A 13,088-nucleotide genomic window follows, 5' to 3' on the forward strand; every position below is an offset into this window, starting at 1 on the left:
ATGGAATCTCTTAAACTTGTATGACCATGATTTCATTTGATAAGGCCAATTACAATGGGTTATGCTGCAAGTCTCTTTGCATGTACAGTATAAAATTAAATAAGAGATTTCTGTAGAACTATATACAAAAAAGAAACAAGACAGACAAAGAAACAATCTAAATCCACTGTTGTGTTTTTTGTTAACACACTGGACAAATTGCATTTTATGTTGGCTTTGGAAAACCAGAGGGTGTTTGACAAAAATATTTTTCTTATCTCCCCCCCACTTTTCCACTGTTCCTTAACAACAAAGCCTCCCTTCTTCATGTGAGAAAACCTACCAATAAAGTAAGTAATCTCTGCAGAGTATTTCAAAATATCATTGAACTTTTGCTCAACACAAACAAAGAGCCCTAACAGTTAAAGGTACCTTTCTTCCTTTGTAAAAGTTGCATTAGCTTTCCTGTTACAGGATTTCAATGTTAAGTGTAAAATATGTGCATAAGAAACACCAGGTAGATCCTTTACTGGATTCTAAGTTTTCTCTGTGGCTGAATTAATTCGTTTGTATTCAAAGCCCAGAGTTAACGTTTTGTACAGACACTGTATCTCATGTTTAAGGATATGAAAGTGCTACATCTGTTACGTTAGCCTGAAGTCAGCTTTCCTTCATCTGCTCCTCCAGTGATGACACTGTGTGCTTGCCCAAACTTCTGTATGTGTGTAAGGCTGACCAAAGAAAAACTCCAGATCCCAAAGAAAAACTATATGGACAGGCTTTGGGCAAGTCTCAAGCTGTGGCTGGATACACAACAATTTTTAATCTCTTTTATAGGCAGGTACTCAAGGATTCCTGCAGGGTCTCCCTGCGCAGCTCACTTGTTCCCCAGGTTTGGAGAGATACAGATGCTGCATAGTCTCTATAAAGCCTCATGCAGCTGTTTCTTGGCCAACTCACAGTCCTGAGTTTAAATCCCCCTTCCAGATGTTTACACATGGATTGCACTTGTGGCTTCTGAACATCTCTAGAACAAATAATATTTCTTACATTCGAAGGTACGCTATACCATAATTTTGTCTTGGAGTTGAAGGCTTCACAGAACATTTAGTGTGTGGTTATTGTGGGACGTGAAGTATTTATAAGCCTCACCACAAAAGGATACTTGCTTGTAAAATAATGTATTTCTTTAACTATAAGATGTTTTTTCCTTCTTAGATGAGTTATTTTTAAAACATTTTTTTTCCTTTTCACATACAAAATTATAATCTAATTTTGATATTTAGACCTGGGAATGAAATCATCATCGGAATAACAGGTATCTGTTTACCATCAAGATTTGGCTGTGTAACTGCCCTCTTGTTTGTTCCCTGGGAAGACAATGGATCTTAAACCTTACTGTAGTTGCAACGAGTTTGAACAGCACTTCATTCCCACTGCCAAGTCATATGTATTAATGATGATCTCAGTGCAAGAACAATTTTTACTCTCTTTGTGCAGAAAATAACACACGGCTTTATGTGAAGGTGGACACCGATGTGCTGCTCAGCAATACATAAGGCTCTGTCATGTGCATCAGTGGAGTGCCCTTGTCTTACAAGAGCAGAATTTATCTCCACGGTGGTGAATCTCAGAGCGCTTCCTAGCTTGGGGGTTGGGTGACAGCTTCATCCTGATCCACGTCATGGAGGAAATTGAGCACATACCTTTCTCCTTCCAGAAAGACATGGATTGCTTGGGATGAGCCCCAGCATGTGGCTGCTTCAGGCAGATCCCATATAGATAGAAGCAGACATTTTGGGTGGGCCATAGGTTAGGCATATGCATTGAATGGTCTAAGCTAATTGCAACAGTTTTACCAAGGCTCGCATTTCCCTGGAGAATTACTTTAAGCTGGTAGTTACTGTTCTCTTAGAGCAGGTGTCTGCTAAATGGGTCACTGAATCCAGCAATGACCGGTCCCTTGGTTTATTTTCAGAGAGCCAGATTACAAACAGTTATTTGAGCAGTCCCAGCAGAATAACTGTTCCCCACTTTGAGGAGGGGGTTCACAATCTGGCTCAAATTAAAGCCATCTGGCAGCATTTTCTTATGTACATTATGAGCCAGAAACGTTCACCCTCTTCATGTTCAATAGCAGGATGCCTAACAGAGAAAGGTACTATTCCTTGTGAGTAACACTGGTAGAAACTGTCCCCTACATGATTTTGTATTGGTGAATTCTTCCCATTGTAAATTTCTAACAGTTCCATCAGCCATGTGTAGCTCATTAATCTACAGCGAAGCAGATCGTAAGAAGCTGCCAAAGCAGCTAGAAAAAAAATACACAGCCTGAAGAGGCTGGTCTTTTGCTAAAGGTCAGACAGAATTGTACAGGAAGCCCCTAAAGAAAGGAATCTGCTGAAGTTGAAGTTACAGCAAATAATGTGAGTTGCTGGGAAGCCACAGTGTTTAATTATAAAGAAAAAAATATCCATTTAAGTGGAGAGTACAGGTTTACACAGTTTTCATTAACTTAAAACAAAAAATATGACCATACAGCTGTAAATGCACAGTAAACCTTTCTCTTACATTTAACTAACATTTGCTTGGGACAAATAGCCCAGGATTTTTGTTTGTTTTAAGAGACTTTATATGGATTTTGGACCAACTTCCATTAACGTTAGTCAGTTGTCTCTTAACAAATGTCAAGGTTCTCCCTGCAGTGTGAAACATTATTGCACTGGAAAATGTCACTGCTTCTTTCAAGGGCATTTAGTGGCTGTAAGGGAACTGGATCTAGCTGCTCATAGGTCCTCTGCAGAGGAGCAAAGCGAAGGTGCACAGAGTACACAGAGGGTCAGCAAGAGTTCTAAAAAAACAGAAGTGGAGTGGTAACACAAAGCAGTTAGCAGTGGATGAGATTCCTTGAGGACCGTGTCTGCTTTTTTTTTGTAGAAATGCAATTAGTGGAGCAGTGACCTGAAGGTGGGTCAGTGACAGTGACTGCAGGTGAAATGTGCTAAAAACTTTAAAATTGGTCTTATTTTGACTTCTTGTGTTTATTTTCTCTGAGCTATGTGTGTTTTAATCCATAAAAAGCATAGCTCACCTTCAGTCCACAAGAAACGTTTTTTACGTGTGTAGCTGGTATCGTACAAAATAAATCAATCTCTACATTCTCTCTTCTGAGAGAGACAAAAAGGACCCCAATATTCTGATCGTGCCAGCATGCCTAGGTCTAAAATCAAACAGCTCTCTCTTGCATAGCAGTGAGTGACGCAGAAAGCAGCAGAGAGAAAATACATGGTGATTTTCAACAAACAGCTTTTGACAGCATGTTTCTAGTCAGAGGCTGGATCCTTAGCTGATACAAATCTCCATCAGTGCAAATGGTGCTACATCATTTTAAACAAATAAAACATCAGAACTGGATACTGCACAGATCCTTTTATGGGAGAAGCATTAGTCTAGACGTGTGCTAGACAATTGCTCTCATGCCAGCGTGGCATAATGTTACTGCAGCAGAGATTTTACATTCCTCTCCATTCACCAGAGAAATGGGTATCAGAGGGCAATTCAGGCCTCAGGTGGGACAAGCAATTCTGGAGACTGCCCTTCCACTGTTAGGAGAGAGAGCTGAAGATGTCTGCACCCCTCATTTGGAAATTAAGTGGGAGAAACCAGGACATTACACTTTGCTGTGTTAGGAAAATGTATGTACATATTCAGTTAGGTTAAGTACCTGATTTCCATAACAATAATAGATTTAAGGACCCGAATGCTTTTAAGAATCTGGCACTGGTTCCCTAAACCCTGCTTTTTTGCTGTCCTCTGAGCCCAAGAGGGCAAGAGCTTATAACCCAGTCCTGTGTAACACTGCATGCTTTACTTCTAGGGCTTCAGTTTCTCTTCTTTCAGAGCCCTGCAGCCCTAGCTCAGATATAAACTAATCATTTGTGCACACTTAAGTTTTCTTTTAACCGTGACAAAATGTGATTAGGAAATGTATTTTAATTGTAAAATATGCGGTAGTTTTCCCATGAAGCACAGATTTTGATCAGCTCCCGCACCCTCCTAAAATCTCGGGTTCCACAGCTCCTGGGCACGGCCTATCAATTCGCTTAGGTGGGTCTGATATACAGGCAGTGCTGCAAGCAAGAAGGTTCAAATATAGATGTAATTTCTGGAAATAATGTGTCTTTTATTATATGGAGATGGTTTGTTGGACTGCCCATCTAAACAGAAGAGATCCAGAGTTTCTCTATTACCAGAAGCGTTTGGTGTTGATAGCTGAAAGTACGCGAATTGTTTCATTGCTTTAGAATAGAACTTGCAGAGAACAGAGGTGTTTGCTGTCCTGAAGAAAATTCTACCTGAACAGCAAGTATGCTGCCAGAGAGAAAAGCAAACTATACTAAACCTGTTCCAAACACAAGCATTGTTTTCTAAAATAAAACGCTGTCTGTAAACAACCAACAGCTAACATAACGATAGCAGACTTTACCCAATACTAAGTCTGTAAATATCCACAAAAGACAAGTCTGAAAATAGCACACAACCACTCTTTCTCATTTGAGAACCACTTGCCAGGATTGCACTCACACTGAGAGAAAGCCAGTGTCGAGGCAGCAACTTCTCCCCTCACCCACTGACTCTCCCCCAAGCGAGCGCTGCCCAGGCGCACTCAGACCTCCGGCACACCGCCAGCACACGGTGCCCACTGCAGCTCCAGTTCGTAACACGACCAGCACAACACAGCCCCAGAGGTTTTAAAGGTAATCTGGCCAGTAGAACATTACTCTACCAAAGGGTGGTCTCTGAATCAATCACAGCTTTTGGCAAGTCTCTTGCCTTACAATTGAAAACAGACACGTTTTCAGTTCGTTCTTTGGGTTACTACTGTTCAATGGTGATTTACAAGAGAGTGTGAGCTATGGCAATCTCTCACGCAACTTTAGATATTCCCTAAATGAATGCACATTTAGAAATCTCCTTGCTCTAAAACAATGGCTTATAAGAAAAGCATATTTAAAGAGACACCATCCTTAAAAAATGCCAAGCAGCCTTTCTCTAACGTAACAAACACCAAGGCATGCTCCACAGAACACAGCGCGAGTAACTCCAGCAGTAACAAAACGCAGTGGGGTGAAACACACCTCTGAGCAGGAAAAGAGAACACACTTATCCCCTGTGATACTCACAAGAAAATGTTTCTTGGGGCACCCAATTTTGTCTTTTCTGTTCTATTCTGTTCATTCTGTGAAATGCAGTTGGAAGGCCTGCTCAAAAGGCAGCGTCAGAGCGTTTCTCAGTAGCAGGCTGTGTTAAGTTACAAAATACATAGCACTAGAAGCATTATCACCAGTAGCAGAAAACTCCTGTGTTCAATATTTCTCTATCATTTTAGACTATTTATGTCCCTCTCAGCACTGTATTTTCAGTATTTACACTTGTGATTTACACTTATTCTGGAAAGATGAGAAGAGGTCATACAGCCACTGTTAAGTTTTAGGAAGGGATGAATCTGCAGCACACATATGAGAGTCTTCACACTGGACAGAATTTTATTTTCACTCTATCAAGGAAGACTTGAGTGTACAATTGCAAATGTTAATTGCCACAATCACTGAGATGCTTCCGGAATTTGACTGTCTCCACAGAACAGGAACTGATGTGTCTGGGTCAGAAGGCAAGTTCCAAATCTGGGGCTTGTCTGTCTCTGTTTGCTCTTTTACCTCTGTTGGAGTGTTCCATCAGCCATCTTAAAAAGTGAGAGGCACCAGAAACCAATAGCAGAAAAGGGGCCTTGTTCTGGAGGAGAACTGACATGTGGAATCAAACTGAGGGATATTCTGAGGTGCTTGAGCTACAACAATGAAGCATACAACAGCAGGTGTTCCAAATAAAGATTTACGTTCACTTATCTAGTATTTACAACCCAAAAGCTCAAGTAAACCAATTTTGTCATCAGTTGTCATACATGCTTCTGTAATACTTCTTCAAATAGCAGTTACAAGTCCATGGTATTAAAATAAACAGAAATGTACTGAGTGAGGAAAAATAATGATCTACAACAGCCTAACCCTCCTGTAAGTCACAGTAGTTTGATGGGCTTTTAACCACAGACATTCCCTTTACTGCACCCCACTGTCCAGGCTTGGCAGGGGTCCCTGCCTCGATGGCCACACAGGTTTGAGCTCCCTCCCACCCATCCCAGAGGATCTGCTCCATTTTTCATGGCATGATTACAAAATGTTAGCCAAAGTCTTTGCACCAGCCTTTGATCTTAGTAGGTCAGTACTAAGGGGGACTTGTTTGGGCTTCTCTCTTTATGTCTACACAGGCAGCACTGACACTGGATACTGGTAACATACTAAAAATAAACCTTCAACATCAAACTGAAAGCACCTGCTTCCTTCAGCATACCATTAACACAGTATTACATGCAGCCAAGGTGAGACTGCACTGTGGAAATTAGAGAGAGCTTCCTTACCTAGGCACCAGGAAGAATGCCATTTTAATTAATCTCAGCTAAAAAATAAAAAAAATAAAATAAAAAAAAAAGAAAACCCAACTCTTACCAAAAAAAAAAAAAGGAAACAGAAGAAAAGAAGAGAAAAAAGGAAAAGTCTACCTGCACTGTTAAATAATTGATGCTGCAGACTAAGGCTGGAGAAATTGCACACAGTGCCCAGGCCAGCAGGTGCAGGCAGCCTGCAGGGCACCAGGCACTCTCCAGTGCTCTTGTGACTCTTCTATAGTTGAATCTCATATTTTTAAAATGACACTCTTTCTGATATGTGCATAAAGTTATAAAACTAGAAAAACACGCACATTATATTTTGATGAAATCTAAATACCACACTATTTGGGCTTTTAAAGATGTGGGTGAGGTTTTGGCAGAAGCTTTTGGCAGAGTTTCAGCATAGAGTGTTCTAATACGAAATATTAATTCTAAAAATAATTCTTTTACCATGTTTTTATATTTCATTATTCCTTCTCTAGTAAAAAGCGATAACTGTAGTACTTCATATTTTCATTCTGTTTAGTTTCCACCTTCAAGTTATACCAGCGTGCAAAGCATGTGTATAGCGAAGCTGCCAGAGTGCTGGAATTTAAGAAGATATGCAGCGAAGCACCTGACAATGCAATCCAGCTGCTGGGAGAATTAATGAACCAGAGCTATATCAGCTGCAAGGAAATGTATGAATGCAGCTGTCCAGAACTGGATCGGCTGGTAGACATCTGCCTGTAAGTTCTGACCACAAGCAAGAGTAATCCCTTGTTGAGAATATTGTTTGAAATGATGAGAAAAGATGACATTGTTGGCTATTGCAATTGTAAAATGAAAGTATTCTTGTCTCTTATTACAAAATTAATCTCCTGCAGGGACATTACATGGTCAATTGTTTCCCTACTGACATCTGTGTAATACTTTCAGATGAAAGCTGCAGTTTATGGCTTTATTACAGATTTTGCTTTTGGATTGATTCATCATCACAAGTGTTATGTTAGAATGTGTTAGCTATTCTTTTTTAACTTGTAGAAGTCATAACTGGTTTTCTTTAAGCATCATCTTAGTTGCTTTATTATTTTTTTTTTACCTCTCACTTTTCACATATTACTTAACCATTTCAGAACTGTCACCATGGGATTTCTAGAGCATAAGTTAACTGTTAGGTTGCTTTGAAATCATAATGATATCTTGTTAAATACTACTGCATCTTTTCCTTTTTACTTAAAAAGACATCTTAACTAGTGCACCAGATAGGTTGGAAAGTGGCTGGCCATTTAAATGACAAGCATGCTTTGGCTGACACAGCTTCAACTGAGCCTTCACATTATTCAGTCTCCATCCCTGCCCCAGCCTCATTCATTTACTGCATTCCCTAACTCAGTTTGGCCACAGTAAAACAAGATCTCTCAACTCTAAAATACATTCCCTGTCATTTGCCCCTTCTCTTCTCTCTTTACTCCTCCCCAAGAAGCAGGCCATTATTTTCATAACTTCTACAGGGGATAATAACATCTGGTATAGTCGTACGTTAACAGAGAAAGTAAAAATGAATACTTAGTACTCAAATTTGATACAGTATTTTGTCCGCACCACAGCAACAGCACAAAAGGATGCACACACTTCGCTTAATTCCCTTTTTTTTTTTTCCTGGTATGTTTAATCACAGGACAAACAACTTATGCTAACTTTGATCTAAATTCAGTGCCCATGAAAACAAATCAGTGGTTGCTAATCACTTTAACAGGAGCATAGGAGAATAAATAGCTGCCCAGCCAAGCCATCTCCCTGCTACCTTGTCCCTGCCATTGCTCCGGCCAGCTCTCCCAGCTGCTGCCCTCATTCATTTCATCACAGATCCTAGAGATGCCACCTCTGTACTTCTGCTCACCTTTTACTTTTCCTGTTCTCCATGGAGAAGGGCACACATAGTTTGGGAAACTGCCCTGAGACAGAGCATTAAGAGGTTACTGCCGTTCCAGGAAATGTAGTGTGCCATAAGTGTTTGCAAGCCTGAGGTCAAGGAATGTTGTTTCCCTGTTGTGCAGAATTAGAGACTATAAAAGTATCATATCTTTTCTCCAAATCTCTAAATCTTTGAGAAAACAGAATCTGCTTCAGTTTAACATTAATAAAAGGAACACCTTACCATTTAAAAATGAAGGTTACAAAAGCACTTCCTTACCAGCAATCAATTATATATATATTACTAATACTCATCAGTCTGGCTTATAATGAAAATACCAATTTTACAAAGAGGCAGTATGCCATATACATTCTTACTTTTATAGTCATACACATTTATTAAGCTGTAATACCCATTTACCAGGTTTGTAAATTGATACAGTATGATACTGATGATTATTTAATACATCAGGTTAGTGTCATTAATTTGGAAGACAAGATGGAAAGCCAAAAAATCACAAACTTAAAAACCAAATGCAAGACTTTTGGACATTCGCAGATTGTTTTGCATGTGGGATGCATATGCTGTTTTGTGATAAAACACAGAAGTCTGATAGGCATTGGACAGTCTGGTAGTAATTTAACAACATAATTTTTGTTCCTTCTCTTGGGAGCCATTCCTGAATGCAACACACAGGCCGTATTCAATCTGTTACATCACACAGCAGTCACATAACAGAATGAGCTCTGACAGTCCCTCAGTTAGTGAGGTGATTGCAGCATGGCTGTCCCAGCTACTCAGGGAGGGCCGTCTCCACAGTCAGCTGAAGACATGAATTGTGCTCTACGGAGTTATGAAAAAGCATGGGCTGCAAAGTCCAGATCTGGTACCAGCTATCAGCAGCCTATTCTGTGACTCCACAGACAGTGGAAAAGCCTTACAAATTAACCCCTGTGTTACTGTTAGTTACAGTAACGTCCCAGTAGTGATTTCTTGGTCAGTGGTACAGGATAGCTGAGCTCTGCAGATGTAAGCAGCCACGTCAGGTACCTTCACTAAGGTGTTCTACTAGGGCAGGTTCTCAGAAATGCTGAGAGAAAATCATTAATTCAAGTAGGTATAAACTAACAAGTTCTACACTACAGCACGGAGTTACCTGTGCTACATGGAGTAGGCCAATACTGATGTTTGGAGTAGTGTACAGCAGAATCCCAGTACAGGGATGGAAATTCTGTTTCTCATTTGTGCTGAGCTCTGTGCTTTCACAGCTCTGCAGCCTAGCTCGGGTACTGTGCCACTAGCTTGTAGGCAGCAGCACTGACATAGCCACAGAACCAAAAGGAAAGGAGTATGCACTCAGGATTTCACTAAATTGAATTGAAATTAATCAGAGCATTTCAGTTCCATGGACCAAAATATAAATAACAAAGAAAAAAGTGATGTGTGTGCCCACGTTACATCAGATTTCTAACTTACCAACAGAAGTTCCCATGGCTACTGTGATGGGCTAGGCTGCGTGCCACAGCAGAGTGCCATTTGTAAAAAATGATTTCTAACTGGTATTTTTTAAATGATTGCAACTGTTTTTTATTATATTCATTGCAAAAACCAAATAAATTATTAGTTTATTCTTTACAGTCTTATCCCATCACAGATAGTCCTTAAGAAATATCTCCTTTCTTAGTTTAGTACTCAATAATGACTTTCTGATTAGAGTTGTAAAAGCATATAGCTATTGTAGATGCACGCAGTTTAAGCCAGCACATCATTTTTAAAACTATTGGGAAAAAAGCTCAATTTTTCTCAAGTTGTGCATTAAAAAAAGAAGGCATGTAAAATCTCTAGTCACTCTAGGAAACCTTGGCTGATGTGACTACAGGAATGGCCTGCAACTACATAAATTACATTCTTTACTTCAAATGATATACAGCTGCCCTGTAACTTTAAAAAGCCCTTCCAAAAATACATTCCACAGAATTGCCCAAGTCTACTGCTCCTCTCTCCTTACAAGGTTTAAACTGTGAAGAATAATCTGCATATCCAGATGTTTTCTGTTTTGCCCAGATCTTTATGCTTTACTGTACAACATCTGCCAAGAAGGAAAGGGATCCATACTTGCTGTGGTTTGTAGTGCTGAAAAGCGTAACCGCCAGTGGGTCAGTATTTTATTCTTCGTGAAGACAGAAGATTTGTACTTTGTCTAACCTCTCTCGTGCTATTAATAGCTGTTTTACCTGTTGGCCTTTTAAAACACAGGTGGTATACTAAACAGTTAAGGGACAAAAAATTGAAACTGAGCTTGCAAATTCCTTAGGTGCTTTCTCCCAGACTGTTTGAATATTGCAAATAACTTTCATTCCCCTATTCTCCATCTTTTGGAGGTATAAAAGCTGATAATTTTTGTTACCTGCCATGCCTCTTCCAGTGGAAGATGACTGAATCCTCTATGATCGCTTTTTAAATGGCACAGTTCTTATGTTTTATCCAGGTGCATTATTTTCTTAAGCCTGGAGCTATGATACTTGAAAGATCAACTAACAGAAAAACCCAACGTGTTTGCAGCACTTTCAGAGACAAAAAAAACAACAGAAATTAAAGATGTTATTCGAATGCACACTGAGCTACAAAACGAGTACACAGCACATCACCCCTTAATTTTTATTGAAATCTCATCACGTTAACTCCATAAATAGCTGGTTCACAAATGTAAGCATTTTGAATTAACAACATTGCTCAGTAACAACATTTCAGCTCTCCCAACAGAACTGTTTTTAAAATGTGTTACTTCGGTGTCTTACCTATCACTGCTATATCCCACACTGTGCTACTTCCATTCTTATTCACCTCTCATTTGCTGTAACATTTATTTTCTCTCTCATGTGCACACAGTTCTTTAACCAGTGAGCACTGGAACAAGGTAGATGAACTCTTCAAGAAGCAAAGGACTCAGCTGAGTGCCCCCAACACCGAATGACTGACATCCATGGCCTTTCTTTACGTGCTTGTTCTCACTCCCCACTACTTGTCCTTGTGACTGCCCTGTAGCCCAGGCAGTGCATTGGGTACTTTCCCACATCTTAAATCCACATCACCCTCTGTGTGGGTGAGTGCTCCATCCACAAGATTATTGTTGAAAGAGTCACTGTTTGCTCTTACTGCTCCTTTCTTCATAAATGCATACTTTAAACGCTGGTGCACAAGAAAAGAATGTGCGGCTATGAATCCTGCTTTACCAGAAGAGTCTAACACAGGACTGAGCTGAGTGAGACTCAGTGGAAGAGGCAGTTTCAGAGTTCACTTTCTCGTGTTTGGCACAGGTGATTCCCATGCACTGCCTCCCCAGCACGTCCAGAATTAGGTGCTGACCTCTGCTCATCCCAGGTGCCCCACATCCAGGTATCAGAGTGCCAAGCCCCTCAGCGTTACGCCCTCAGTATCAGATCACATCACATTTGAAACTGGTAGCCACAGTATTTTGAAACACAGTGACTTCAGCTCTGAAACAGGCGTGTTTTCTGCCTACATAATGCTTTATTTCAACTAAGTATTTTAAAATGACTCAGTAAAAATGAGGCATGATCGTGACCACAGAGAATTATGAAATCAATGAAAGATTCAGAACAATTCTGAAGGGATTTCAGTTGCCCACCAAAATAAAAGCCAGACACCATCTGAAATACAACGTTCTTACTGAGGTAACAGACAGAATGAATACAGACAGCTGATTTACCGCTTTGAAAAGAGGACTGGGCTTTACAAAGTCAATGGGAATTTCCCTATTGATTGCAATTGAGACTGGATTGGATCCTGCTCATTTTAGGAGGTTGCTCCATGGACCATAAACTACAAAAAATTGCATCAGAGAATGAGTGGCTTACAGGAATAATAAGTAAAATAAAACACCAACAGGAAATAAAGAAGGAACATAAAATCGAGTCAATATGCAGGGTGGCACCACACAGACACACTGAAGAAAGTGTTTCTATTCAGGAAGACATGTAAGCATGTTTAGAATGAAACACATATGCAAGTACTTGCTTGAAATATGACCTAAACTTCTACTAATCCAGCAGTATACCACATTCATTTAACATAAAACACACATACAGAAAATTGCTACAGCCTATTTGGAATGAACTGTCATTTTCTAATACATTGTTCACATGATGCTCACTCTCCTAAAACCAGTTCTAGGGCCAGGAATTCTCACAAAAGCATGGATCTTGGAATCATATCACAAGTACTTGTTTGCAAATCAGATTAGACCTCCCACAAGAATAAAGATTTCGAATGAATTTTCTAAACCATCCTGTTCTGTCTGTGTTAGAAATGTCCCAAAGAAATTCATTGGCTGCCATGTGGTATTTTCCTACTTTTTTTGAATCTAACTAAAGACAAGCAGCACAGGTCAGCAAACTAATGAAAGTAATTCATCTAAATTCTAATGAGGTGGCAACTAAATGTTGCACAGTGATGGCACGGGATTTGCTGCAGGACATTTCTAGCAGGCTTGTATCTTGAGACTGGGAATGGTTTATATTTCCAGTGTTTTATTTGTCATTGTTCCTTCTCTTCACCCTCCTCATTAAGGGCATTTTTCTTCTCCTTTTGACAATATATTCTTATTTTACCTTTACTGCTGTAAATCTGTTAAGTTCATGTGGTTCCTCTAAAGATGGATACCTATCCCAGTCCTTTCAGCATTGA

General features: G+C 39.8%; 1 protein-coding gene across 2 annotated transcripts in view; it reads left to right on the plus strand.

Annotated features, from left to right (window-relative positions):
- The window catches only part of GALK2 (galactokinase 2), a 50,103-nt gene that overhangs the window by 33,971 nt on the left and 3,044 nt on the right, over positions 1 to 13,088 (plus strand). For both annotated transcript variants that reach the window (XM_085234004.1, XM_010717426.4), the window contains exon 9: positions 7,011 to 7,212. In XM_085234004.1, coding sequence (XP_085090130.1) covers positions 7,011 to 7,212 — 202 coding nt within the window. The remainder of the gene's footprint in view (positions 1 to 7,010; positions 7,213 to 13,088) is intronic.

This window comes from Meleagris gallopavo, chromosome 12, assembly GCF_905368555.1.
Source record: "Meleagris gallopavo chromosome 12, MGAL_WU_HG_1.1, whole genome shotgun sequence".
Taxonomy (NCBI): Eukaryota; Metazoa; Chordata; class Aves; order Galliformes; family Phasianidae; genus Meleagris; species Meleagris gallopavo.